Genomic DNA, 26,403 nt, shown 5'->3' on the forward strand with positions numbered 1-26,403 from the left:
TAGGTAGGCTCCATCCATCCCGCTCTTGAGAGACAAGCTCTTGGCTGGGCTTCCTCCCATCGCAGGGCCGAGGCTGAGCACGCACCAGCTCGATACAGCTGTGGGGCCCCTTCGTGCCTTCCCTGGGCTCAGGGATTTTAGGACGTGGGGGGGGGGGTCCAGCATCGCTGCTGCATCCCTGGGGCAGCTCCTGCCTGCTCCTGCTCCCAGTTCCCCTTGGATGGGCCATCAGGAGCTCCCTCTCCATCCTTTCCAGAGGGGACACGGTCCATGCAGGTGTCCATGGGCGTGCGGGCAAGCTGCCTGGACCAGGACGGCCACCTCCCTGCCCTACGGGAGGCAGCTTGCCCGCACGCACCTGGGCATCTGCTCTGGACCAGTTTCCCTCCAGTGTGTCACTGGAGAGAGCCCCTGTGCAGGCAGGGATCCAGGATGGAGATGAAGGGAACCCCAAATCTCATGCTCACGGGATCCAGGACACTATGGAAACCACAGCGCTGCGGAGAAGGACCTGGGAGTGCTGGTGGACAAGCAGCTCTCCATGACCAGCAGCGTGCCCTCGTGGCCAAGAAGGCCAATGGTGTCCTGGGGTGCATGGAGAAGAGCATGGCCAGCAGGTCAAGGGAGGTTCTCCTCCCCCTCTGCTCTGCTCTGCCCTGGTGAGGCCACAGCTGGAGTTCTGTGTCCAGGTCTGGGCTCCCCAGTTCCAGACAGACAGGGAAGTACTGGGGAGAGTCCAGCGGAGGGCTGCGAGGATGATGAGGGGCCTGGAGCATCTCTGGTGTGAGGAAAGGCTGAGAGAGCTGGGGCTGGTTAGCCTGGAGAAGAGAAGCCTGAGAGGGGATCTGATCAACACTTATCAATATCTAAAGGGTGGGTGTCACGAGGAAGGGGCCAGACTCTTCTCAGTGGTGCCCAGCGACAGGACAAGGGGCAACGGGCACCAACTGGAACACAGGAAGTTCCACCTGAGCACGAGGAAAAACTTCTTCCCTCTGCGGGTGACCGAGCCCTGGGACAGGCTGCCCAGAGAGGTTGTGGAGTCTCCTTCTCTGGAGAGATTCCAAACCCGCCTGGACGCCATCCTGTGCAACCTGCTCTGGGTGATCCTGCTTTGGCAGGGGCTTGGACTGGGTGATCTCCAGAGGTCCCTGCCAACCCCACCAGTCTGGGGTTCTGTGTCTTCTCCATGCGGCATCAGCACGAGCTGCCTTCAGAGGGACAAGGGGGGTCTGCTACGCTGGGGTCTGCGCCCCTTTCTGCTGCTGCCTCTTCCACCATGTCCCCGAGGGCAGCATGGACTCCGAGGACAGGCTGCAGAAACCCGGCGTACACACGGGCACCCAGCGCGTGAGCAAGCGTGTGCTCAGACACTAAATGCATGTGCAAACGCCCCCATGCGTGCGCAGATGGCAAATGCACGTGCAAACTGGGGGCGCACAAGCGTGTGCAGACACTGAGCACGTCGCAGATGAGCACGTGTGCAGGCTGAGCGCACAGGCAACACTGAGCACCCATGGCAGACGTTGAGGGCATGTGCAAAAAATGCGGACACTGAGCACACACTGCAGGCGCTGAGCATGTGTTGCAGGCGCTGAGCACACGTTGCAGGTGCTGAGCACGCGTTGCAGGCGCTGAGCACGCGTTGCAGACATTGAGCACATGCTGCAGACATTGAGCACACATTGCAGGCGCTGAGCACGCGTTGCAGGTGCTGAGCACGCGTTGCAGGCGCTGAGTGTGGGTTGCAGACACTGAGCATGTGTTGCAGGCACTGAGCACGCGTTGCAGGCGCTGAGCACGCGTTGCAGGCGCTGAGCACGCATTGCAGACGCTGAGCACACGTTGCAGGCGCTGAGCACACGTTGCAGGCGCTGAGCACGCATTGCAGACATTGAGCACACGTTGCAGGCGCTGAGCACGCGTTGCAGGCGCTGAGCACGCGTTGCAGACATTGAGCACGCGTTGCAGGTGCTGAGCACACGTTGCAGACATTGAGCACGCGTTGCAGGCGCTGAGCACACGTTGCAGGCGCTGAGCACGCGTTGCAGACATTGAGCACGCGTTGCAGACATTGAGCACGCGTTGCAGGCGCTGAGCACACGTTGCAGGCGCTGAGCACACGTTGCAGACATTGAGCACACGTTGCAGACATTGAGCACACGTTGCAGACATTGAGCACGCGTTGCAGGCGCTGAGCACACGTTGCAGGCGCTGAGCACGCGTTGCAGGCGCTGAGCACGCGTTGCAGACGCTGAGCACGCATTCCAGACCTCAAGCTCACTCGCAGACCCCAGATGCCCCGCAGGATGTGCACCACTGCAGACGCTGAGCACGCACGCGGGCTCCAAGCGCTCGCACTCAGCCCACGTGTCTGTCGGGGCTTGGCCCCGCCATCGTCGGCACCCGCGGCACGCTGCGGCTCTGCGCACGCGGCTGGGCCGTCTGCAGGGAAACCCCAGCGCTGGGACGGGGCTCACGCCCTCCCTTGCACCCCGCGAAGGCTCTGGGCTGGTGTCCCGCCGTCACCTCACCCGCCTGCACCTCCACCCGCGGTGTCGCAGCAGAAACCTGCAGGCTCTCGTTGCCCAAAGGGCTTTGGGTGTCCAGCAAGGGGTGAGACCCGAGTCTGGGTGATGAGTTCCGATGTGGGTGGCCGCACGTGGGGTCGGTGCAGAGAAAGCCGAGCGCAGCCAGTGGAAACAGCCAGTCCTGGAGCTCAGCGGGTTGGGGGGTGAGAAGAGCTTGCTGGGATCCGGGAACAGGGCAGGGCGAGGGTGGCTGGCTGTCCTGGGGGTGAAAGGGTGGGAAGGAGGAGGACAGATGGACAAGGGCATGACTGGAGGGACGGGTGGGTGGGCTGATGGGCTGGAGGGATGGGGGGATGAGGGGATGGATGGATGGGTGGATGGATGGATGGATGAGGGGATGGATGAGGGGATGGATGGATGGATGAGGGGATGGATGGATGGATGAGGGGATGGATGGATGGATGAGGGGATGGATGAGGGGATGGATGAGTATCTGGACAAAGCTGAGCGCTAACAGTATTCCATGGTACCTGCTTCCCTGCCTGCAGAGCTCTCTGCCTGCAGAGCCCTGGCCACCAGCAGCCCCATGGCCCACCTGGCACAGCAGCAAGGCAGAGGGTGATGGAGCCAGGGGTGGCAGAGGCTCTTTCCCTCTCCCCGACACCCAGGTCCTCGCCCAGGCACGGTGACGAGGGGCCCGAGCCACACGCAGGCGAAGCCGAGGCTCACGGGGGGGGGGGGGGGCTGGTGTCAGGGGGCGGTGGGGACGCGGGTGCCTTCCCTCCATCTCCATCTCGACGGCTCCATTGCTCCTTGCAGTGCCGCAGGTGATGCCGCCAGCGCCGCCGCCGCAAACCCACAGCCCCGGCGGTGATTGACAGCCCTCTCCCACGCATGACTCATCGCCCGGCCCCCGGGGGGGGCTCAGCACAAGGAGGGGGCGGTGGGACACCCCCACCCAGGGCCATCACAGGCAGCTTGGCGGAAGAGCGATGCACCCAGCCCTGCGGTCGCACCCGGCCACCTCTCACTGCCCAGCCAGCCCCCTGCATCCCTGCGTCCTGCACCCTGCATCCCGCACCCCCATATCCTGCATCCCTGTATCCTGCATCCCCGTATCCTGCATCGCCGTATCCTGCATACCTGCACCCTGTATCCCTGTATCCTGCATCCCTGTACCCCCATATCCTGCATCCCTGTATCCTGCATCCTGCACCCTGCATCCCCGTATCCTGCATCCCTGTATCCCCATATCCTGCATCCCTGTATCCTGCACCCTGCATCCTGCACCCTGCATCCCTGTATCCTGCATCCCCATATCCTGCATCCCTGCATCCCTGCACCCTGCATCCCCGTATCCTGCATCCCCGTATCCTGCATCCCTGTATCCCCATATCCTGCATCCCCATATCCTGCATCCCTGCATCCTGCACCCTGCATCCCTGTATCCTGCATTCCCGTATCCTGCATCCCTGCATCCTGCACCCTGCATCCCTGTATCCTGCATTCCCGTATCCTGCACCCTGCATCCCCATATCCTGCATCCCTGCATCCCTGTATCCTGCATCCCTGTATCCTGCACCCCTCATCCCCGTATCCTGCACCCTTCATCCCCGTATCCTGCATCCCCATATCCTGCATCCCTGCATCCCTGCACCCTGCATCCCTGTATCCTGCATCCCTGTATCCTGCATCCCACACCCCCGCATCCCACAGCCCCGCATCCCCCATCTCTGTATCTGGTGCCCCTCACCCCTGCACCCTGCATCCCTGGGGACGTGGTCCAGGCAGAGGTCCAAGGACGTTCCCAGCGGGGACGGCTGCGAGGGGAAGCTCGAGCGGTTTTTAAGGCAAGGACCAAGGCCGTGGACAGTGGCAGCCAGCAGTCGTGCGTGGCATCAGCCACGTGCTGTGGGGCTGCCACGGGGGTCGGGGAGGGGTTCCCGGGACTGCCCTGCTCCGAGGAGGAATTCCCAGGACTGCCCTGCTCCGAGGAGGAATTCCCGGGACTGCCGTGCTCCGAGGAGGAATTCCCGGGACTGCCGTGCTCTGAGGAGCTGCCTGCTCTGCCTGCGCAGAGCGTAAATAGCAGGCAGCTCCTGACCTCTGGCTTTAAAATGCCCACCGTGCCTCACGCTGCGGGGCACCGCTCCCTGCAGCACACCCGCAGACATGTCCTTGTGCGTGCACACGCACACATGTGCTTGCACGCGCACCTCTGTGCACGCACATGCAAGCTCCTCACAACAGCAGCTGTTACAGAGCAGCACCGGGTGGCCGTGGGTGTAGGGTGGGTTTGGCTGTGGGTGTAGGGTGGGTTTGGCCATGGATGTAGGGTGGGTTTGGCCGTGGGTGTAGGGTGGGCTTGGCCGTGGGTGTAGGGTGGGTTTGGCCATGGGTGTAGGGTGGGCTTGGCCGTGGGTGTAGGGTGGGTTTGGCCATGGGTGTAGGGTGGGCTTGGCTGTGGGTGTAGGGTGGGCTTGGCCGTGGGTGTAGGGTGGGTTTGGCCATGGGTGTAGGGTGGGCTTGGCTGTGGGTGTAGGGTGGGTTTGGCCGTGGGTGTAGGGTGGGCTTGGCCGTGGGTGTAGGGTGGGCTTGGCCGTGGGTGTAGGGTGGGTTTGGCCATGGGTGTAGCACAGGGTGGCCGTGGGTGTAGGGTGGGCTTGGCTGTGGGTGTAGGGTGGGTTTGGCCGTGGGTGTAGGGTGGGCTTGGCCGTGGGTGTAGGGTGGGCTTGGCCGTGGGTGTAGCACAGGGTGGCCGTGGGTGTAGGGTGGGTTTGGCCGTGGGTGTAGGGTGGGTTTGGCCGTGGGTGTAGGGTGGGCTTGGCCGTGGGTGTAGGGTGGGTTTGGCCGTGGGTGTAGGGTGGGCTTGGCCGTGGGTGTAGGGTGGGTTTGGCCGTGGGTGTAGGGTGGGCTTGGCCGTGGGTGTAGCACAGGGTGGCCGTGGGTGTAGGGTGGGTTTGGCTGTGGGTGTAGGGTGGGTTTGGCCATGGGTGTAGGGTGGGCTTGGCCGTGGGTGTAGGGTGGGTTTGGCCGTGGGTGTAGGGTGGGTTTGGCCGTGGGTGTAGCACAGGGTGGCCGTGGGTGTAGGGTGGGCTTGGCCGTGGGTGTAGGGTGGGTTTGGCCGTGGGTGTAGGGTGGGTTTGGCCGTGGGTGTAGGGTGGGCTTGGCCGTGGGTGTAGGGTGGGTTTGGCCGTGGGTGTAGGGTGGGCTTGGCCGTGGGTGTAGGGTGGGTTTGGCCGTGGGTGTAGGGTGGGCTTGGCCGTGGGTGTAGCACAGGGTGGCCGTGGGTGTAGGGTGGGTTTGGCTGTGGGTGTAGGGTGGGTTTGGCCATGGGTGTAGGGTGGGCTTGGCCGTGGGTGTAGGGTGGGTTTGGCCGTGGGTGTAGGGTGGGTTTGGCCGTGGGTGTAGCACAGGGTGGCCGTGGGTGTAGGGTGGGCTTGGCCGTGGGTGTAGGGTGGGTTTGGCTGTGGGTGTAGGGTGGGTTTGGCCATGGGTGTAGGGTGGGTTTGGCTGTGGGTGTAGGGTGGGTTTGGCCGTGGGTGTAGCACAGGGTGGCCGTGGGTGTAGGGTGGGCTTGGCCGTGGGTGTAGCACAGGGTGGCCGTGGGTGTAGGGTGGGCTTGGCCGTGGGTGTAGCACAGGGTGGCCGTGGGTGTAGGGTGGGCTTGGCTGTGGGTGTAGGGTGGGCTTGGCCGTGGGTGTAGGGTGGGTTTGGCCGTGGGTGTAGGGTGGGCTTGGCTGTGGGTGTAGCACAGGGTGGCCGTGGGTGTAGGGTGGGTTTGGCCATGGGTGTAGGGTGGGTTTGGCCATGGGTGTAGCACAGGGTGGCCGTGGGTGTAGGGTGGGCTTGGCCGTGGGTGTAGGGTGGGCTTGGCTGTGGGTGTAGGGTGGGTTTGGCCGTGGGTGTAGGGTGGGCTTGGCCGTGGGTGTAGGGTGGGTTTGGCCATGGGTGTAGGGTGGGCTTGGCCGTGGGTGTAGGGTGGGCTTGGCCGTGGGTGTAGCACAGGGTGGCCGTGGGTGTAGGGTGGGTTTGGCCGTGGGTGTAGGGTGGGCTTGGCTGTGGGTGTAGGGTGGGTTTGGCCGTGGGTGTAGGGTGGGCTTGGCCGTGGGTGTAGGGTGGGTTTGGCCATGGGTGTAGGGTGGGTTTGGCCATGGGTGTAGCACAGGGTGGCCGTGGGTGTAGGGTGGGCTTGGCCGTGGGTGTAGGGTGGGTTTGGCCGTGGGTGTAGGGTGGGCTTGGCCGTGGGTGTAGCACAGGGTGGCCGTGGGCGCAGCAAGCACGGGGCTGTGCGATGCATCGCTGAGCAGGACCTGGCAGGCAGACGCTGCACCCAGCACCCCGCACGGCCCCACACAGCCCCGGCCGGTTGCCCCCGCAGTCCCCAGGGCAGCGCCCGTCTCGCTGACCCCCCCAGCCCCAGTGACCCGCAGTGGCAGTGCAGCACGGATCCCAACCCACCGCCTGCCCCTCCTGCCCCCCAGCACCCCCCTGCTGCTCCCCATCTCCCTGCGAAGGAACAAGCCCCCCGCTCCGGCCCTGGCTGGCACCCTGCAGGGTGCCACGGGACGGTGGGTGCAGGCAGGGGAACTGCAAACGCTCGCCCACCCTGGGAGCTGCCTCCCATCCCGGCGTGCCCACGTCCCGGCGCTGGCACGGTGTCACGACGGCACGGGCAGGGCTGGGCGCAGCAGGACCGTCGGACCAGGGTGCCACTGCCGTGTCCCCAAAAGCAGCTTGGCAGCTCGCTGCCCTCTCCATGGCATCACCCAGCGGCTCGTGAGCACCCAGCGGGTGGATCCGGGGCCGTCCTGCTGCGCCCACGGGCTCGCCAGCTCCCACTGCACCCATGGGCTCACCAGCTCCCGCTGCACCCATGGGCTCGCCAGCTCCCACTGCACCCACGGGCTCGCCAGCGCCTGCTGCACCCACGGGCTCGCCAGCTCCCCCTGCACCCATGGGCTCGCCAGCTCCCCCTGCACCCATGGGCTCACCAGCGCCCGCTGCACCCACGGGCTCACCAGCTCCCCCTGCACCCACGGGCTCGCCAGCTCCCCCTGCACCCACGGGATCACCAGCTCCCACTGCACCCACGGGTTCACCAGCTCCCCCTGCACCCACGGGCTCACCAGCTCCCCCTGCACCCACGGGTTCACCAGCTCCCCCTGCACCCATGGGCTCACCAGCTCCCCCTGCACCCATGGGCTCACCAGCTCCCCCTGCACCCACGGGCTTACCAGCTCCCCCTGCACCCATGGGCTCACCAGCTCCCCCTGCACCCACGGGCTCGCCAGCGCCCGCTGTCCCCCACCCCAGCCACCCACCCCGCGTGGCCAGCAGAGACCTGGACACCCCCACGCTGTCTCCCCAAGACCTTTAATATCATCGAGAGGCAGCAGCAAGAAGCGGGGGCAGCTCCTGCCGCCCCCCCCACCCTGTCCCCCCCCCCTCCAGCAGAGGCTGGAGCCGGGGGGGGACAGAGGCCGGACGCACCCCCTCCCCAGTTTGGGGGGGTGCAGAGGCTCTCGACGCCCTGCCCAGCATGGAGGGGACCCCGGGGATGGGGCACCCCCTCCCCCGGAGTGATGGGAGCACCGTGATGCCGGCACCCAGAGCCGGGCATGCATCCCACGGGAAGGGCTGCTCCCGTCTGCCTTGTCATTTTTAAGGAGAAAAACTTAAAACCAGAGGGACAGGGGGGGAAAGCGAGAGCCCCCGGCCGCAGCCCCCATCCCGCGGCTGGGCTCTGCCTCTCCGCCCGGAGCTCGGAGCAGAAGCCGAAAGCAGCCGGGGCGCGGGGCGCGGGGTCGGGTGGGCTGCCTGGCCGTGGCTCCCGAGACCGGCTGCGCCAGCGGGTGGGTGGCCTCGCTGCCTTTGCCCCTCCTGGCTGCCCGTGGGTCACCGTGCGGGGAGGAGAGAGGGCCCGGCGGGGGCTCCGGAGCCGGCGGGACCCTCGGCGGGTGCTGGGGTGCGGGGCTGGCGCGGCTCCCCCAGGGCAGCCCCGCTTGCGGATGAACCTGCGGCAGAGCGGAGAGCGGAGGGTTGGGGAAGGGGATGGGACACGCAGGGGGGACATGCGTGGGGGGACACCGCCGTGCACGCATGCGTGTGCCCGCGTCCCCGAGCCGGGGTGGCAGTGGGACAGCCGGAGCATCGGCTCCCACCTCCCGCTGCCTGCGCTGCCTGCGCTGCCCGCACGCTGGGCCCGGGCAGTGGGTGCAGGCAGGGAGGGACACTCACCCTGCGTGTCAGGCCTCCAGCTCAGACGTTGCGCAGGAGCTGGGGACAGAGCAGACGCGTCCCCGTTAGTCCTCAGCCTCCTCCGCGGTGCCCCGGCACGGCCTCCGAGCAGCCGCTACGGGGGACTGCGGTGGCAGCCACCCCATCCCACCCCGGAGCACCCAGCACGGCGCTGGCGAGGGACACCCCCAGTACTACCCCCTGGGAGCCGCGGGGTCCTGGCCCCTCACCCCAGATCCCCCCAGCCGCTGCTCCACGGCCCGTGGGGTGCAGAGACCCCCTGCCAGCTTGCAGGGGGGGCCGAGCCCGGACCGGAGGAGCGGGCACGGAGCGGGCAGGGACGGCCGTGCCTCGCACGCCGGCACACGCACACCGCGAAGCACAGCCCCCCGAGGAGCTTCCCCGCTGCCCCCCCGTTATAAACCTGAGCCTGGGCGGGGGTCCTGGGCCAGGGCTCCCCCACAGACCCGGTTCCGGGGGACGGGACGAGGCGGGGGGCACCGCGGCAGTGATGCTGCTGCTCCCCGCCCTCGGGGCACCCTTGGGGTGATCACCGTTGGGTGATGCACAACCGATGCCGGCGGTGGGACCCCCCCAGCCCCGGCACAGCCGCGTCCTCAGGTTTATAACAGCAACGAGAGCCCGAGGGATCAGCTCGGGCGCGGTGGAACCGGAGCAGCTCCGTCCTACCACCGGCCGGCGGCACCGGCGGGCCCCGTGGCTGAGCAAGGCTCCGACACCCATGGCCAACACCGGCACGGGGGGGATGCCAGGCGTGCAACAGCCCCCGGGGCAGGACGGCTGTTGCACAGACAGACAGAGCAAGACAACGGGGGTGGGGGGGGGGGGGGCTGATTTGTGACCAGGAGGGTGTTTCAGAGAAAACCCCCGCTGTGGGTAAAATCAGGAGCCTGGCAGCATCCCCCTCTTCCCGCATCACACGCTTCGGGACACCCCTGCACCCAGGGGACCACCCCCCAGCCCCGATGCCAGGCAGGGCACCCAAGGGATCACCCCCCCCCCCTCCCCCAGCTCTCTCTGGGGTGACCAGAGCCTGATGCTGGGGGGGACCCCCCACACCCCAGATTTAGGGAGCAGGACCCCCCCCTCCCAGCGTGTGATGCAGGGGAGATGCGGCCTCGCGCAGAGGGACCCCCGCGGCGCCCCGGTCTCACTCACGGTTAGCGGGTCAGTAGCAAAAGCAGCCACACTGTTCCTCATCTCGCTCTCATTGCCCCGCAGCGGGATGAGGGAGATGTTACCCAACCTGGAGTCCTGCTGCGACCGCGACGCCCGCACCTTGGAGGTCTCCGAGGGCCACAGGGACCCGCCGTTCTGGGGACAGAGGGGACGGGGGCTGGAGGGGGGGGCTGGACACCGGCTTTTCGGTTCTGGGCCACCCGGGGACCTCTCCTCCGCGTCGGGATGCCGGTATTTAGGGATGCGCGGATGCTCCAGAGGGTCTGTGCCAGCCCGGCACCCCTCCGCGCTGCCGCCCCGCAGCCCCGTGCCCGCTCCCTACCTGCACATGGAGGAAGGTGGCGAACCACTCCCGCAGATCGGCCTGGGTGTCACAGCAAAGGTACCTGCGGGGACGCGGCGTCAGCGGCCGGAGGGGATGGCGGGGCGCAGCGGGGAGGGATGTGCCGCGCGCCTCTGCCCGCACCCGCCTGCTCCGGGACCCCGGGCCGCTGCTTCGCACGAGGTCTGGCAGACCTCAGGGGACGGAAGGGGACGAGGGTGACAGCCACAGACCCCCGGGGTACCCCGAGCACCCAGCCAGGCTCTGCCCGCAGAAAGCCCCATCACGTCTGTCTGTCCTGGGGGTGAGCTTAGCGTCCCCATGTCCTCCCCTCCCTTACCATTGCTGCTTCTCGTGCTTCTCGTTCTCGTAGAAGACCGTAAAGCCCCAGCTGGAAGGGGAGAGGGGAAAACATGCAGGCCCCCCCCCAGGCTGCCCGGCCCCGGCTCCAGCACTCCAGGTGTCAAAGTGCCTCAGCAAACCCCTGTCCCTGCAACCCCCCGTCCCTGCAACCCCCCGTCCCTGTAACCCCCCCGTCCCTGGAAACCTCTGTCCCTGCAACCCCCCGTCCCTGCAACCCCCCGTCCCTGTAACCCCCCCGTCCCTGTAACCCCCCGTCCCTGTAACCCCCCGTCCCTGCAACCCCCCCGTCCCTGCAACCCCCCCGTCCCTGCAACCCCCCGTCCCTGCAACCCCCCCGTCCCTGGAAACCTCTGTCCCTGCAACCCCCCGTCCCTGCAACCCCCCGTCCCTGTAACCCCCTGTCCCTGTAACCCCCCCGTCCCTGCAACCCCCCGTCCCTGCAACCCCCCCGTCCCTGTAACCCCCTGTCCCTGTAACCCCCCCGTCCCTGCAACCCCCCGTCCCTGTAACCCCCCCGTCCCTGTAACCCCCTGTCCCTGCAACCCCCCCGTCCCTGCAACCCCCCCGTCCCTGGAAACCTCTGTCCCTGCAAACCCCCCCATCCCTGCAACTCCCCCCGTCCCTGCAACCCCCCGTCCCTGCAACCCCCCGTCCCTGTAACCCCCCCGTCCCTGTAACCCCCCGTCCCTGTAACCCCCCCGTCCCTGCAACCCCCCGTCCCTGTAACCCCCCCGTCCCTGTAACCCCCTGTCCCTGTAACCCCCCCGTCCCTGCAACCCCCCGTCCCTGTAACCCCCCGTCCCTGCAACCCCCCGTCCCTGCAACCCCCCGTCCCTGTAACCCCCCATCCCTGCAACCCCCCCGTCCCTGCAACCCCCCCATCCCTGGAAACCTCTGTCCCTGCAAACCCCCCCATCCCTGCAACTCCCCCCGTCCCTGCAACCCCCCGTCCCTGGAAACACCCGTCCCTGTAACCCCCCCGTCCCTGTAACCCCCCGTCCCTGTAACCCCCCCGTCCCTGTAACCCCCCGTCCCTGCAACCCCCCCGTCCCTGCAACCCCCCGTCCCTGGAAACCCCCCGTCCCTGCAACCCCCCGTCCCTGTAACCCCCCCGTCCCTGCAACCCCCCGTCCCTGTAACCCCCCGTCCCTGTAACCCCCCTGTCCCTGTAACCCCCCCGTCCCTGCAACCCCCCGTCCCTGTAACCCCCCTGTCCCTGTAACCCCCCTGTCCCTGTAACCCCCCGTCCCTGGAAACCCCTGTCCCTGTAACCCCCCGTCCCTGTAACCCCCCTGTCCCTGCAACCCCCCGTCCCTGTAACCCCCCTGTCCCTGTAACCCCCCTGTCCCTGTAACCCCCCGTCCCTGGAAACCCCTGTCCCTGTAACCCCCCGTCCCTGTAACCCCCCTGTCCCTGTAACCCCCCGTCCCTGTAACCCCCCTGTCCCTGTAACCCCCCTGTCCCTGTAACCCCCCGTCCCTGGAAACCCCTGTCCCTGTAACCCCCCGTCCCTGTAACCCCCCGTCCCTGCAACCCCCCCGTCCCTCACACCCGTGTGCACACACATGCCCATGCTCCCACCTATGCATTGCATGCACACGCCCACATGCACACTCACAAACACGCACATACTCATATACACACACACGCGTGCACACGCAGGCTGACATGCACGCACACACCCACATGCACACACTCACCCGCATGCACATACACACGCACACACGTACGCAACTCACTGGCATGCATGCACACACCCACGTGTGCCCGTGCACTCATATGCACACACACTGACATCCACACCCACATGCACATGCACATAAATATATGCACTTGCACACGTGCACACACAGCTACACAACTTGCTGACATGCACACACCCATATGCACACTCACATGCATGCTCATATGCACATATGTGCACACACACATTGACATGCACGCACACGCCCACATGCACACAAACATATGCACACGCGCACACACACATACACAAATTGCTGACATGCACACATATGCCCATGCACACACACGGACATACGCTGATATGCACGCATGCACCCACGTGCACACACTCACACGCATGCACATACACATATGCACATGCACACACATGTACACAACTAGCTGACATGCACGCACTCACGTACATGCACACACACACGTGCATGCAGACATGCACGCACACACCCATATGCACACACTCACATGCAGACACCCACATGCACGCACCCACACACATATATGCACATGCACGCGTGTGCACACAGACTCTGACACGCACCTCCCCACACACACGCGTGCACACCCAGAGGCAAACCCGCATGCACACACACACACACACACACACACACACACGTCCGGTCCCTGTGCACACCCGTCCTGCGGGGCTGCTCTGACATCTGCTGGCAGGAGCCATGGCCAGCACGAGACGTGTCCCAGCAGCCAGAACTGTCCCCGGCCCTGTCCTCGTTCCTGTCCCCATCCCCATCCCCGTCCCCATCCTGGTCCCTGGCCCCGTCCCTGGCCCTGTCCTTGGCCCCAGCCCCAGCCCTGTCCCCATCCCCATCCCATCCCATCCCCATCCCATCCCCATCCCATCCCATCCCCATCCCCATCCCCATCCCCATCCCATCCCCATCCCCATCCCATCCCCATCCCATCCCCATCCCCATCCCCATCCCATCCCCATCCCCATCCCATCCCCATCCCATCCCATCCCATCCCCATCCCATCCCATCCCCATCCCATCCCATCCCATCCCCATCCCATCCCCATCCCATCCCATCCCCATCCCATCCCCATCCCATCCCCATCCCATCCCATCCCCATCCCATCCCCATCCCATCCCATCCCATCCCCATCCCATCCCATCCCATCCCATCCCCATCCCCATCCCCATCCCATCCCATCCCATCCCAGCAGGACACCACGTTGCCACTCACCACGTCGGGGGCCGAAGCTTCTTCTTAATGCCCAGGTAGACCTTCAGGTTCCTGACGGGCCACTCCTTCTCCGGCTTGTGGCTCTGGGGGAAAAGGGGCCCGGCCCTGGGTTGGGGGCTGCAGGGCCACCGCCAGCCCCCTTGTCACCCATCCCCACCCACGCTGATGCCAAGGATGGGTTTTGTCCCCTCGGCGGGCAGGGAGGAGACGCCGTGGGGACGCGGTGATGGGGAAGGGGCTCGGCCCAGGTCTCAGCTTGCCACAGAGCGGGTGCCCATCGCCCGTGACTGAGGGAGGGGACACGGGTGGCCTGTCCCCGCGGCGGGGTCCCCCACAGACGGTGCCGGTTGCCTTCAGAGCTGGGACCAGCGCTGCCGCGTCGCGACGGGGTCCGGAGAGCCCGGCACTGGGTGCTCCCCATGGGGACGCGCACGTCACATCCCTCCTCAGCATTGCGGCCATGGCCCCAGCCCCGCTCTGCCGCCGGCTCTCTGCCCTCACCACACCCCAACCATCCCACCGGCACGGCACGGCACGGCACGGCACGGCAGGCGGGCACCTCCCCGCGATGGATGAAGATGGGTGCCCCAACTCCTCCCCGGGTCCCGCTTGGGCTGTGCGGGGCTCCCCCCCCCCCCCCCAGCCTCGGAGCATCCTTTGGGGTGCTGGCTGTGAGCTGCCCCCCCCCGCCCCCAGCAGCCTCCCAAGAGGAGGGCCGGGGGAAAGCGGGGCGTCCCCGTGGCCCGCACCGCGGCAGCCAGCCGGCCCAGGCGTCGCCCATCGCCGGCATGCCGTTCCAAAAGGCACCGCGGCTCCCCCTGTGCCCCCCCCCCAGCCGGTGCCATCCGCACCTCGCCGAGCCGCGCAAGCGGGTGCCACGACGGGGGACCCCCCCCCCCATACAGCTGCCCGCCCGCGTACGCGTGCAAGTGGCGTGACTTACAAGAGCCCGATCCAATTCCCGCGGGATGGGGAGCCAGCTCAGCCCATCCCCCCCCCCCGCAGCACCGGCCCCTTCCCCGTCCCCGTCTCCAGCTGCCCGGAGCGAGGGGCAGCGACACCCCCAAATCGGAGGACCCCGGATAAGAGGGGTGCAAGCTGGCGCACCCCCGGCGCCGGGGGCTAACGGGGAGGGACGGCAGCACCGGGGGCAGCTCCGGCACAGGCAGCACCCCATGGCACCCGGGGGCGCAGGGCGACGGGCGGACGCGTGTTGCGGGATTGGATTTGGGAGTGACCCCGGGCAGCCTTGTAAGGGCAGAGGCACCGGAGCCCCCGTGTGCCCCGCCGAGCCCCCCGGGCTCCTCTACTCACGTTCTCCAAGGGGGGGGTCCGCTGCTTCAGGCTCTGTTCAACAGAGGACGGGGGGGTTAAAGCAGACGTGGGGGACGAGCCGCAGCGGGAGGAGAGGGGGTCACCTCCCCGCAGAGCCTTCGCTGCCCACGGGCAGGGCACGGGGGATGGCGGCAGCCACGGGCCGGGGCGCGGGGTCGGACCGGGGAGCCGGGGCGGGGGGAGCAGGGACCGGTGAGCGGGGGGCGGATGTCCCAGCACAGCTGGGACGCCAGCGTCCCCCTCCTGAGTCCTTGCACTGACTTGGAGCCGGCTCTGGACCTGCTCCGGGAAAGCTCCGGGTCTGGGAGAGCGACGGCACTGCTGGGGTCAGCCCCGTCGCTGCCTGCAATGCCTGCGTGATACCAGCCCCGTCGCTGCCTGCAATGCCAGCCCCGTCGCTGCCTGCAATGCCTGCGTGATACCAGCCCCGTCGCTGCCTGCAATGCCAGCCCCGTCGCTGCCTGCAATGCCTGCGTGATACCAGCCCCATCGCTGCCTGCAATCCCAGCCCCATCGCTGCCTGCAGTGCCAGCCCCATCGCTGCCTGCAATCCCAGCCCCATCGCTGCCTGCAATCCTAGCCCCGTCGCTGCCTGCAATGCCAGCCCCATCGCTGCCTGCGATGCCTGCATGATACCAGCCCCATCGCTGCCTGCGATGCCCGTGCGGTGCCAGCCCACGTGGGTCCTCAGGGACACCCGGCGCAGGGTGACAACGCAGCACAGCTGGGAAGGAAAGTGAAGGCAGGGGAAGGGAGCGGTGCCGTGCAGGCAGCCAGCAGGCAGGGCTCACCCGCACTTCCTTGTAGAGGCGCAGGCAGCTGTGGTTGAGGATGAAGTAGCGGTCGTGGAAGCCGGTGCTCAGGCCGAGCCCCAGCAGGTTCCTCTCCTCCCGAAACTTCATCATGCCGTGCTTGCAGTCACCCACTCTGCTGGCTGGGGGCACACGCCTGAGCGGCTCCGGCCCCCCAGGGGGGTCAGGCCCCCCAGGAAGGGCGCGGGGCGCAGCCAGACCCGGTCCCGCAGCGCAATAGCAAGGGCAACCCCCTCTCGCCCCCCCCCCCGCCCCTGAAGCCCACCGGCTGCTGCACAGTCCCCCCGGTGCTGCCCCCCTGCCTGCTGCCTGCTGCCTGCTGCCTGCTCCCAGCCCAGGCAGGGCAGGCAGGACCATCTCCCCCCCTGCGCTGGGCACAGCATCCGGCCACGACCCCGTATCGGGGGGCTCCCAGTCCCGTGCTAACTGGGCTGGTGCCCATGCCGCTTGCACGGCCAGGCAGGATGCGGCCCTGGGATTGTTGGTCCCTTGGGGATTTTCTGCAGGGCTGCTGGCAGCAGCACAGGGAGCATCCTGCCCACCCAGCACTGGCAGGGACCTGGCGCTGGCCCCATCCCCAGTCCCATTCCCATTCCCTTCCCTGTCCCCATCCCACTCCATCCCATCCCCTTCCCCATTCTATACCATGCCCATCCCCATCCCACCACACTCCATGCCAACTATTCTGTCCCATCCCCATCCCCATCCCATCCCCATCCCATCCCATCCCATCCCATCCCATCCCCATCCCATCCCATCCCATCCCCATCCCCATCCCATCCCCATCCCCATCCCATCCCAATCCCCATCCCATCCCATCCCCATCCCATCCCATCCCCATCCCATCCCCATCCCATCCCATCCCCATCCCATCCCCATCCCATCCCCATCCCATCCCATCCCCATCCCCATCCCATCCCCATCCCCATCCCATCCCCATCCCCATCCCATCCCATCCCCATCCCATCCCATCCCATCCCCATCCCCATCCCCATCCCATCCCATCCCATCCCCATCCCCATCCCATCCCATCCCATCCCCATCCCATCCCATCCCCATCCCATCCCCATCCCATCCCCATCCCATCCCATCCCCATCCCCATCCCATCCCATCCCATCCCCATCCCCATCCCATCCCATCCCCATCCCCATCCCATCCCATCCCCATCCCATCCCCATCCCATCCCCATCCCATCCCATCCCCATCCCCATCCCATCCCATCCCCATCCCATCCCCATCCCATCCCCATCCCATCCCCATCCCCATCCCCATCCCCATCCCATCCCATCCCCATCCCATCCCCATCCCATCCCCATCCCATCCCATCCCCATCCCATCCCCATCCCATCCCATCCCCATCCCCATCCCATCCCATCCCCATCCCATCCCCATCCCCATCCCCATCCCATCCCATCCCCATCCCATCCCCATCCCATCCCATCCCCATCCCCATCCCATCCCATCCCCATCCCATCCCCATCCCATCCCATCCCCATCCCCATCCCATCCCATCCCATCCCCATCCCATCCCCATCCCATCCCCATCCCCATCCCATCCCATCCCCATCCCATCCCATCCCCATCCCCATCCCATCCCCATCCCATCCCATCCCATCCCCATCCCATCCCCATCCCATCCCATCCCCATCCCCATCCCATCCCCATCCCATCCCCATCCCCATCCCCATCCCATCCCATCCCCATTCCCATCCCATCCCATCCCATCCCCATCCCATCCCCATCCCATCCCCATCCCATCCCCATCCCATCCCCATCCCCATCCCCATCCCCATCCCATCCCCATCCCATCCCCATCCCATCCCCATCCCATCCCCATCCCATCCCATCCCCATCCCCATCCCCATCCCATCCCCATCCCCATCCCATCCCATCCCATCCCCATCCCATCCCATCCCATCCCCATCCCATCCCCATCCCATCCCATCCCCATCCCCATCCCATCCCCATCCCATCCCCATCCCCATCCCCATCCCATCCCATCCCCATTCCCATCCCATCCCATCCCATCCCCATCCCATCCCCATCCCATCCCCATCCCATCCCCATCCCATCCCCATCCCCATCCCCATCCCCATCCCATCCCCATCCCATCCCCATCCCATCCCCATCCCATCCCCATCCCATCCCATCCCCATCCCCATCCCCATCCCCACCCCACCCCACCCCACCCCACCCCGTCCCCTCCCTCCCCCAGGCCCCTGCCCCCCCAGCTCCTCACCGAGGTAGATGAGCATGTTCTCCATGGACATCTGCTTCTTCACCACCAGGTAGCTCTCCGTCCCCAGGCAGTGCAAAATGGGCAGGACTTTTTCCGAGTAGTGCAAGGGCCGTTCTGGCAGGCAGAGGGACAGGCAGGGATCAGGCAGCATCCTGGGGGGTGGCACCCCCAAGGGCCGGGGGTCACACGTGTGTCCCCAGTCCTGCCTGTCCCCGAGCAGAGCTCCCACGCAGCGCCATCGCCTTTTAATTGGATTCATTTCACGGTGCTGCCGCTTTCTAATTGTCCCCTGGGGAGGGGACCTCTGGGCCACGCTACGTGAGCGGCGGGGCCGCGCGGGGCCGGGAAGGTGGCTCGGGAAGCATTGCCGACAGACATCGCGATAGCCGAGCGAGCGCGTCTGGATGCCGCGGACTGCTGCAGGCAGCACGCAACCTGCAGGCGTGCCCGCGGAACGTGCACGGGGGTATCTCAAACGCGGGTGTTTCCACGCGAGTCGAGGGTTTCACAAAAGCTCATGGGTGAAGATTCAATTTTAGGTTCATTTCAGCCGCCGCACAGCCTGAGGGGCCTTTTTATTTCTGTTTTCTGGGTGCTGCTCTGCTAAGCAGCGGCAGGGAAGCAGCACCCACCCCTTGCGGAGGGGAGCCTGAGCGTGATGGCTCGGCGCTGGCAAGGACCGAAACGTCTCAGCAGAGGCTTGCAGTGATGCCCAGAGCGCTGCCGGGCTCAGCGCCCTGCCAGTCCCCCTGCCAGGCACGCTCGAGAGCCGGGGTCTCATCCTGCTCACACCAAGCTCTCGCCCGCTGCTGCCTACGGACACCCCAGAGCTGCTCCCTTTGGTGGCCAGAGAGCCTGGACACCCCCACCAAGGATGCAGGGAGACCCTCTGGGTCCAGCCCAAACCTCTGGCCCTTTCACGTGCTCAGCCACGTGCAATCTGGATGCGGTGAGCAAAGCCATGGTGCCACAGCCGGCTTCTCCCAAGCGCCTGGAGCCCGTCCTGGCATTGCTCCACGGTGCGGTCCCCGTGGGAGCCTTCTCATCCCCATCCACATCCCTACCTCCAACCCCACCTCCAACCCCACCTCCATCCCCATCTGCACCTCCACCTCCAACCCCACCTCCATCTCCACCTCCATGTCCTTCTCCACCTCCATCTCCATCTGCACCTTCACCTCCATCTCCACCTCCATGTCCTTCTCCATTTCCTTCTCCACCTCCACGTGCATCCCCATCTGCACCTCCACCTGCATCTCCATCTCCATTGCCGTCCCCATCCCCATTCCCACCACCCTCATGCCCCCACACCAACCTGCTTCCTCCCTCTCGTTCACTTCGAAGCAGCTCCAATAGTCCTTCTCCTTCATGACGATTTTCCTCCGGTCCAGGATCTCGAAGGTGAGCTCCTCGGCTGTCATGGTGGCCGGGATCTGGGAGGAAGGGACAGAGGGAGGGGACAGATCTCTACCAGCTGGTGCCTGGGGCCGTGCCACCCTCGTGCTGCAGAGGTGCCGGTTCAGAGCATCCCCCCCCATGCCACCACAGAGGTTTGGGCATGCAACACGAGGTCCTTGTCTTCTCTGCACCCTCCTCCACCCCACCACTCACCTTGACGTGCTGCTCTGCCTCCGTCTTCTTCTCCTCCAGGTAGACGGTGCAGATGAAGTCTCCGGCTTGCTGGAGGGCAACAGGAAAGCACTTCACCTGCGGCTTCCCACATGTGGGCTAAATCCCCCCACCCAGCGTGGACGCCTCCTGCCTGGGGCATCTCTGATATCTATTTTTTGGGACAACGTCTCCAGGAGACGCTGGAGCAGGTGATGGGGCCCCACGCAAAGAGGGTGCCCCAGGAAGCTCCCCATGTCCAGGACCCACCTGAGTCCCACTGGACGCTGCCTCCCGCATCTTCATGATGGCCATGATCTCGTCCTGCTGCTTCTTCATCTCTTGATCATTGACCTGCCGAGGAAGAGGAGCCCAGGGAGCCATCAGGGCTGACCAGACCACCCTTAAGTTTCACTGCGGGTCCCCAGGGGAAGCTGCTCCCCCGCCCAGCGGTGCCAGCAGCTCCAGGCTCGGGGTTCTCCAGGGATTGCAGGGACACAGACCCCCCCTTCCCTCATCTCCAAAGCAAGGAGATGTCTGCAGTCAGCGCAGCCCCAGCTTCCTCCTCCCTCCACCTCCCCATCCCCTGGGAACGTTCACACGTGGGCCTGATCCAGCCCCCTCTCCCCAGAGCAGCGCCGGGGGGGGTGAACCTACGTTAAAGATCTTGACGTAGTGGCTGATGAGGTCCTCCACCACGCGCCCTGCCTTGTAGTCCTTCCCGTCCGTCTGGAAGAGCGTGGGCCCGAAGACGATGGCCAGGTTGTGCGTGTTCATCTGGTTCTCCCCAGAGAAGCGCTGGACCCTGCGGGGAACCCCGTTACGGTTCCTGCCCTGGGGCCCCCCCACACCCCCCGCCCCCCATCAGCCTTGCCAAGGGGAACGCCCCCCACGCCGGGACGTGATGCTCGGCTTTGGGACCCCAAATCCCCCCACCCTGTCCTTGCTCGGGACGCGAGCCAAGGGGTGAGGGCTCTGCTCTGCCCCACGCCTCCCCCGGACCCCACAGCAGATGGGACGATGCCCCATGGAGGCTCGGGGACCGCGGGCTCTGCCGCGCCGCAGACCTGCCGCCCGCGCCGTACCGGAAGAGGTGGTTGATGAGCGCCTTCAGCGTGGCCCGGTTCACGGTGGGGAGGATGCCCAGGAGCCGCCGGTACTCGCCGATCTTTGCCTCCTCATCCTCCAGCACTGCGAGAGGAGCACGAGGGAGGGGATGAGTGCGGAGGGGCGTGAAGGTGAGATTGAGACCCACGGCCCTGCCGTCCCCTCTCCAGACCCCACCTCGGACCCTCCTGCCCCACTGCGGGGACGGAGCATCCCAGCTCCACGGGGATGGAGCATCCCAGGGCCGGAGCATCCCAGCTCTGTGAGGCTGGAGCATCCCAGCTCCACGGGGCTGGTGTCTCAGCTCCACGGGGCCAGAGCATCCCAGGGCTGGACATCCCAGCTCCACTGGGCTGGAATATTGCATCTCTGCAGGGCTGAAGCATCCCAGCTCCACAAGACCGGAGCATCCCAGCTCCATGGGGATGGAGCTTCCCAGCTCCATAGGGCTGGAGCATCCCAGAGCCGAAGCATCTCAGCTCCACAAGACCAGAGCATCCCAGCTCTGCAAGGCTGGAGCATCCCAAATCGATAGGACCGGAACATCCCAGGGCTGGAGCATCCCAAATCCACAGGACCAGAGCATCCCACAGCTGGAGTATCCCAGCTCCAGGGGGTCGGAGCACCCCAGCCCCACAGGTCTCCAGCTGCCGGGTGCCTCCAGCCCTGGTACTCAGGGGCCGGATCCAGAAGCAAAGGGCGGGGGGGGGGGGGGGTCTGGCTCTCTGCCCTGTCTCAGCCCCAGCCAGAGCCCGGGGCTGCACGGGGTCAGCGTGGGCGTTCCGCTCCCCACCCAGGGGCTCGAGCCCTTGGACCACGTGGGGTCCAGATGTGCTCTCCCCGTGCAACCCGGAGGAGAGGACGAAGGGGGCTGCAGCAGAGCCAGGGAGCCCATCCCCCCCCCCCGTCCTCCCACCGCCCCCCAGCAGCCCCCCAGGGCTCACCCGTCGCCTGCAGCCAGTCCTGGCCCCACCGCGCGGTGAAGAGCCCATCCCCGAGGTCGCGGAAGAAGCGTTTGAGGGTGTTGGCGACGTCGTCCACCTGGTGCTCGCCCTCCTTCAGGCGGACGCTGCGGGCGTCCCGGCGCAGCATCTCCAGCAGGTTGGTGGTCTTCGAGTTCTGCCCACTCTTGCGGTAGATGCCCTCGGACGTCAGCCCTGGGGCAGAGCCAGTGGGGATGAGACCCCCTCGGCAGGGGGGGGGGACAGTCACCCCTCCCAGCCCCCTGCCCGCCCACCCCATCAAACGCCGCCGCGGGGAGCCGGTGCCGTGGCGCTTCCCACCCCGCAGGTGTTGCCACGACCGCCGAGGAGCCGCGGGGTAAAGCCGAAGCCCTGCTCCAGCCGGAGCTCTCCTACAAAGCTGCAGCAGATGCTCAGGGAGGGAGGGAAACGTGTGTCACGAGCGCGTTGGGTCTCAGCCAGCCGCGCCACACCGATGGATTGACCCGAACGCCGCGCTCTGGTCCCCGCCAGCACCTGGCGATGGGCGACGGCACGTACCGCACTGGGTGATGTAGTCGATGCAGCGGTCCACCAGCAGCGGGACGTCCGACTCCGTCAGCTGCTGCTCTGACAAGGTGTCCCCCGAGCTGCCCGCAGCCTTCTGGATGGCGTGGACCCAGCCCAGGAAATCCAGCTTCCTCTCCCCCTGGATGTACAGCGTCCTGCCGGCAACGCCAGCCTCAGCCGGGGGCCGGCCGCCCCCCCCTCCCCGACCCCACCGCATGGCCGGGACCCCCGGGAAAAGCTGGGACCAGAGGCCTGGGGATGGTCCCAGCTCTCTTCTGAGGGTCCCCCATCACTGCGGGGAGGGCGAAGGCACCCCCGGGCGAGGGGCAGCCTGGGCAGGGGCTGATATTCTGCCCCCCCCCCCACCCTCTGCTCTTACCTCCGTCTCTCCACCAGCACCAGCACCTCGTTGTCTCCCTGGATGGCTGGAGGGGAAGGGAGAGAGCCCATCACCCACAGGAATTTGGGGTGCCCCAGCCCCCCCAGCCCCACATGTGGGGGGGGGCTGTGCCAGGCAGCCAGCGGGTTCCGGCTCCGGCCCAGGCGGGACAAGCAGCGACTTTCCAGGGGTGGGGAAGAGGATGGAGAGGAGGAAGAGCGGCTGCATCCCGCTCCGTGCAGGGACCCCGAGCTCCATCGGAGCAGCACCCATCACCCCCACACCAAAACCACCTTGGCTGGGTGCAACCCAGCTGCTCGGGGCTGGATTTGGGGGACACCCCCCCCCCCTCCCCAAGGTCCCTCCCAGCCTGGGGGGAGGGCAGGGGCACGCACAGAGCTCCTGCAGCTTGCGCAGCTGGAGAGGCTCCTGCCGCTCGCTGTCCTCGAAGCAGACGTGGAGCGCGGAGCCGGCCAGGGCGAACCAGCCCTCCTTGGCTCGCTCCAGGCTGAGGCCGCCCTTGTAGTGCAGCCGGCCGATCCGCTCGAAGTCGAGAGCCAGCAGCTCCTCGGCACGGGGGTGGATGAAGGACTGAACCGGGGAGAAGAGGGACGCGTCAGCGCCGCGGCACCCGGCTCCCTCCGGCACCCGCGGCAGCCCCCAGCCCACCGCATCCTACCTTGGCAATGGACTTGAGCCATTCCCGAGCGGAATCGGGGCTCTCCAGCCCGAAGAGGTAGAGCCGCTCCGACTCGATGTAGACCTCGAACGTGCTCTCGATCCTGCGGGAGGGAGGGAAAGGGGAGCCTGGACACCCGTGGGTGCTGGGACGGAGCTGGTTGGGTGCCAGGGGCACCCCGGGTGGGGAGAACTTCCCGCTGCACATCTGCCAGCAGCTCTGCCGACGGCTGATCCGGTTTGGGATCCCCCCACCACGGCCCCGGGCCCTCCAGCATCCCCGTGCTGCCCTGAACGCTCCGACGGGGAGCACGGGGGCTGCAGGGGGGCTGCAGGGGGGCTGCAGGGGGGCTGCAAAGGGGCTGCAAAGGGGTTACAAAGGGGCTGCACAGGGGTTACAAAGGGGCTGCAAAGGGGCTGCAAAGGGGTTACAAAGGGGCTGCACAGCGGTTACAAAGGGGTTACAAAGGGGCTGCACAGGGATTGCAAAGGGGCTGCACAGGGGTTACAAAGGGGCTGCACAGGGGCTGCGCAGGGGTTACAAAGGGGCTGCGCAGGGGTTACAAAGGGGCTGCACAGGGGCTGCGCAGGGGCTGCACAGGGGCTGCACAGGGGTTACAAAGGGGCTGCACAGTGGTTACAAAGGGGCTGCACAGGGGCTGTGCAGGGGTTACAAAGGGGCTGCACAGGTGTTACAAAGGGGCTGCAAAGGGGCTGCAAAGGGGCTGCACAGGGGTTACAAAGGGGTTACAAAGGGGCTGCACAGGGGCTGCAAAGGGGCTGCACAGGGGTTACAAAGGGGCTGCACAGGGGTTGCACAGGGGTTACAAAGGGGCTGCAAAGGGGCTGCACAGGGGTTGCACGGGGGCTGCAGGGGGGCTGCACAGGGGTTGCACAGGGGCTGCAAAGGGGTTACAAAGGGGCTGCAGGGGGGCTGCAAAGGGGTTGCAAAGGGGCTGCAAAGGAGTTGCAAAGGGGTTGCAAAGGGGCTGCAAAGGGGCTGCACAGGGGCTGCAAAGGGGCTGCACAGGGGTTGCAAAGGGGCTGCAAAGGGGTTACAAAGGGGCTGCACAGGGGTTACAAAGGGGCTGCACAGGGGTTACAAAGGGGTTACAAAGGGGCTGCACAGGGGCTGCACAGGGGCTGCAAAGGGGCTGCACAGGGGTTACAAAGGGGCTGCACAGGGGTTGCACAGGGGTTACAAAGGGGCTGCAAAGGGGCTGCACAGGGGTTGCACAGGGGCTGCACAGGGGTTACAAAGGGGCTGCAGGGGGGCTGCAAAGGGGTTGCAAAGGGGCTGCAAAGGAGTTGCAAAGGGGTTGCAAAGGGGCTGCAAAGGGGCTGCACAGGGATTGCAAAGGGGCTGCACAGGGGCTGCAAAGGGGTTGCAAAGGGGTTGCAAAGGGGCTGCAAAGGGGTTACAAAGGGGCTGCACAGGGGTTGCAAAGGGGCTGCAAAGGGGTTACAAAGGGGCTGCAAAGGGGCTGCACAGGGATTGCAAAGGGGCTGCACAGGGGTTGCACAGGGGCTGCACAGGGGTTACAAAGGGGCTGCAGGGGGGCTGCAAAGGGGTTGCAAAGGGGCTGCAAAGGAGTTGCAAAGGGGTTGCAAAGGGGCTGCAAAGGGGTTACAAAGGGGCTGCACAGGGGTTACAAAGGGGCTGCAAAGGGGTTACAAAGGGGCTGCACAGGGGTTGCACAGGGGCTGCACAGGGGTTGCACAGGGGCTGCAAAGGGGTTACAAAGGGGCTGCACAGGGGTTACAAAGGGGCTGCAAAGGGGTTACAAAGGGGCTGCACAGGGGTTGCACAGGGGCTGCAAAGGGGTTGCAAAAGGGTTGCAAAGGGGCTGCACAGGGGCTGCACAGGGGTTGCACAGGGGCTGCACAGGGTTGCACAGGGTTGCACAGGGTTGCACAGGGGTTGCACAGGGGTTGCAGAGGCTTTACACAGGTTCCTTGCAAAGACAGACGGGTCAGGCTCGCTGCGAGGGCGAGAAGGGCCGGCGGTGGGGGTGGGGACAGCAGCCCCCCATGCCAGCACCCGTGGGTGATACGGCGGCCATGCCCAGCCCTGCGGGAGCAGAGGGGATGTCGGGGTGCTATAGGGGTGCACGTGGGGGTACAGCCTTACCCGTGGGCGTGGGGCGGGTTGTTCACCAGGCACACAATCTCCTCCACCTTGATCTCGCCGTTGGGCACGGCGTTGCGGTCATTCTCGTAGTAGCTGAGGACGCCGTCCTGCAGCGTGCACCACCGCCGGCTGAACTCTGCACGGCACAGGATGGTGCTGGGCACCCCCACACGCTCCAGCCAGCCCGAGGTCACCCACCAGCCCAGCCTGGGTGGCCCTGCAGCACCCACTGGGTGCCCACCCGCTGTAATCCCCCCTTGAGCCAGGCTGGCCAGGTGATGCTGCACCTCCCTGGGGCTTTTTCAATGCCCTGGGGAGCAGGGGACGGTGCAATCCCCCCGCCGGGATGGCTCGGAGCCCCCCCATCCCCCTGTACCCCTATTTCCCCGCCCCACGGGCCCCCACGTACCTTCCTGGCCCTTCCTCTCGCCCACGGGCTTGGCCATGGAGGGGGTCTTGTAGAGGAAGCCGTTGTGGGTGACGGAGGGCAGGGGCACCGAGTAGGGCTTCTCCTCGCTGCACCCCGCCTCCAGGCGCGGCGGCTCTGCAAACGGGGTGACAACCTGTCACGGGGGGCTGCACCCCCCTGCAGAACTTCCCCCCCTCCCCAAAAACACAGCTGGTGAGGACTGAGCTGCCCAGCAGCTAAGGGACACAGTGGGGTGCAGCGGGACCCTGCTAAGCCAGGGACGGGGTGACAGCGGTCCGTGTCATCCCCCGGCTGCTCTGCTGTTGTGACACGAAGGGGGCAGCTGGATGGGGGCTGCAGTGGTGACACCAGCCACATCCCCCCCCCGCCATCCCCCGAGACAGCTGGCCGTGTGTTGTCCCCCCCAGCACAAGAAGCAGGACCCCAAAAACATCCCCCAGGCTGCACGGCGAGCCCCTCCATGGCACGGCTGGGGCGCAAGGAGCAGCACCCGGCCCCAAACCTGGGGTGCCTGGGGGTCAGCGGGGTCAGGCTTTTCTGCTGGGATGGCACCCCACATCCCGCATCCCAC

The 26,403-nt window shown here is 66.4% G+C and overlaps 1 protein-coding gene across 10 annotated transcripts in view; it reads right to left on the reverse strand.

Annotated features, from left to right (window-relative positions):
• Window positions 1–7,896: 7,896 nt before the first annotated feature.
• ARAP1 (ArfGAP with RhoGAP domain, ankyrin repeat and PH domain 1) overlaps window positions 7,897–26,403 on the reverse strand; it is a 50,680-nt gene continuing 32,173 nt past the window's right edge. For 7 of the 10 annotated variants that reach the window (XM_054804343.1, XM_054804281.1, XM_054804327.1 and 4 more), the window contains 21 exons: window positions 25,812–25,946; window positions 25,403–25,538; window positions 23,273–23,375; window positions 22,989–23,184; window positions 22,594–22,639; window positions 22,206–22,369; window positions 21,648–21,860; window positions 20,682–20,787; window positions 20,254–20,401; window positions 19,867–19,950; window positions 19,600–19,668; window positions 19,304–19,421; window positions 17,989–18,102; window positions 15,728–15,870; window positions 14,916–14,948; window positions 13,602–13,684; window positions 10,634–10,684; window positions 10,294–10,357; window positions 9,951–10,106; window positions 8,772–8,810; window positions 7,897–8,548 (listed from right to left, as the gene is read on the reverse strand). In XM_054804343.1, the coding sequence (XP_054660318.1) occupies window positions 8,793–8,810; window positions 9,951–10,106; window positions 10,294–10,357; window positions 10,634–10,684; window positions 13,602–13,684; window positions 14,916–14,948; window positions 15,728–15,870; window positions 17,989–18,102; window positions 19,304–19,421; window positions 19,600–19,668; window positions 19,867–19,950; window positions 20,254–20,401; window positions 20,682–20,787; window positions 21,648–21,860; window positions 22,206–22,369; window positions 22,594–22,639; window positions 22,989–23,184; window positions 23,273–23,375; window positions 25,403–25,538; window positions 25,812–25,946 (2,180 nt within the window). In that variant the 3' untranslated portion in view covers window positions 7,897–8,548; window positions 8,772–8,792. Of the gene's footprint in view, window positions 8,549–8,771; window positions 8,811–9,950; window positions 10,107–10,293; window positions 10,358–10,633; window positions 10,685–13,601; window positions 13,685–14,915; window positions 14,949–15,727; window positions 15,885–17,988; window positions 18,103–19,303; window positions 19,422–19,599; window positions 19,669–19,866; window positions 19,951–20,253; window positions 20,402–20,681; window positions 20,788–21,647; window positions 21,861–22,205; window positions 22,370–22,593; window positions 22,640–22,988; window positions 23,185–23,272; window positions 23,376–25,402; window positions 25,539–25,811; window positions 25,947–26,403 lie in introns of those variants that run through there. The other 3 variants (XM_054804290.1, XR_008574180.1, XR_008574181.1) reach the window with 3 other exon arrangements.

The sequence above is a fragment of the Grus americana genome, chromosome 1 (assembly GCF_028858705.1).
Source record: "Grus americana isolate bGruAme1 chromosome 1, bGruAme1.mat, whole genome shotgun sequence".
NCBI classification, from domain to species: domain Eukaryota; kingdom Metazoa; phylum Chordata; class Aves; order Gruiformes; family Gruidae; genus Grus; species Grus americana.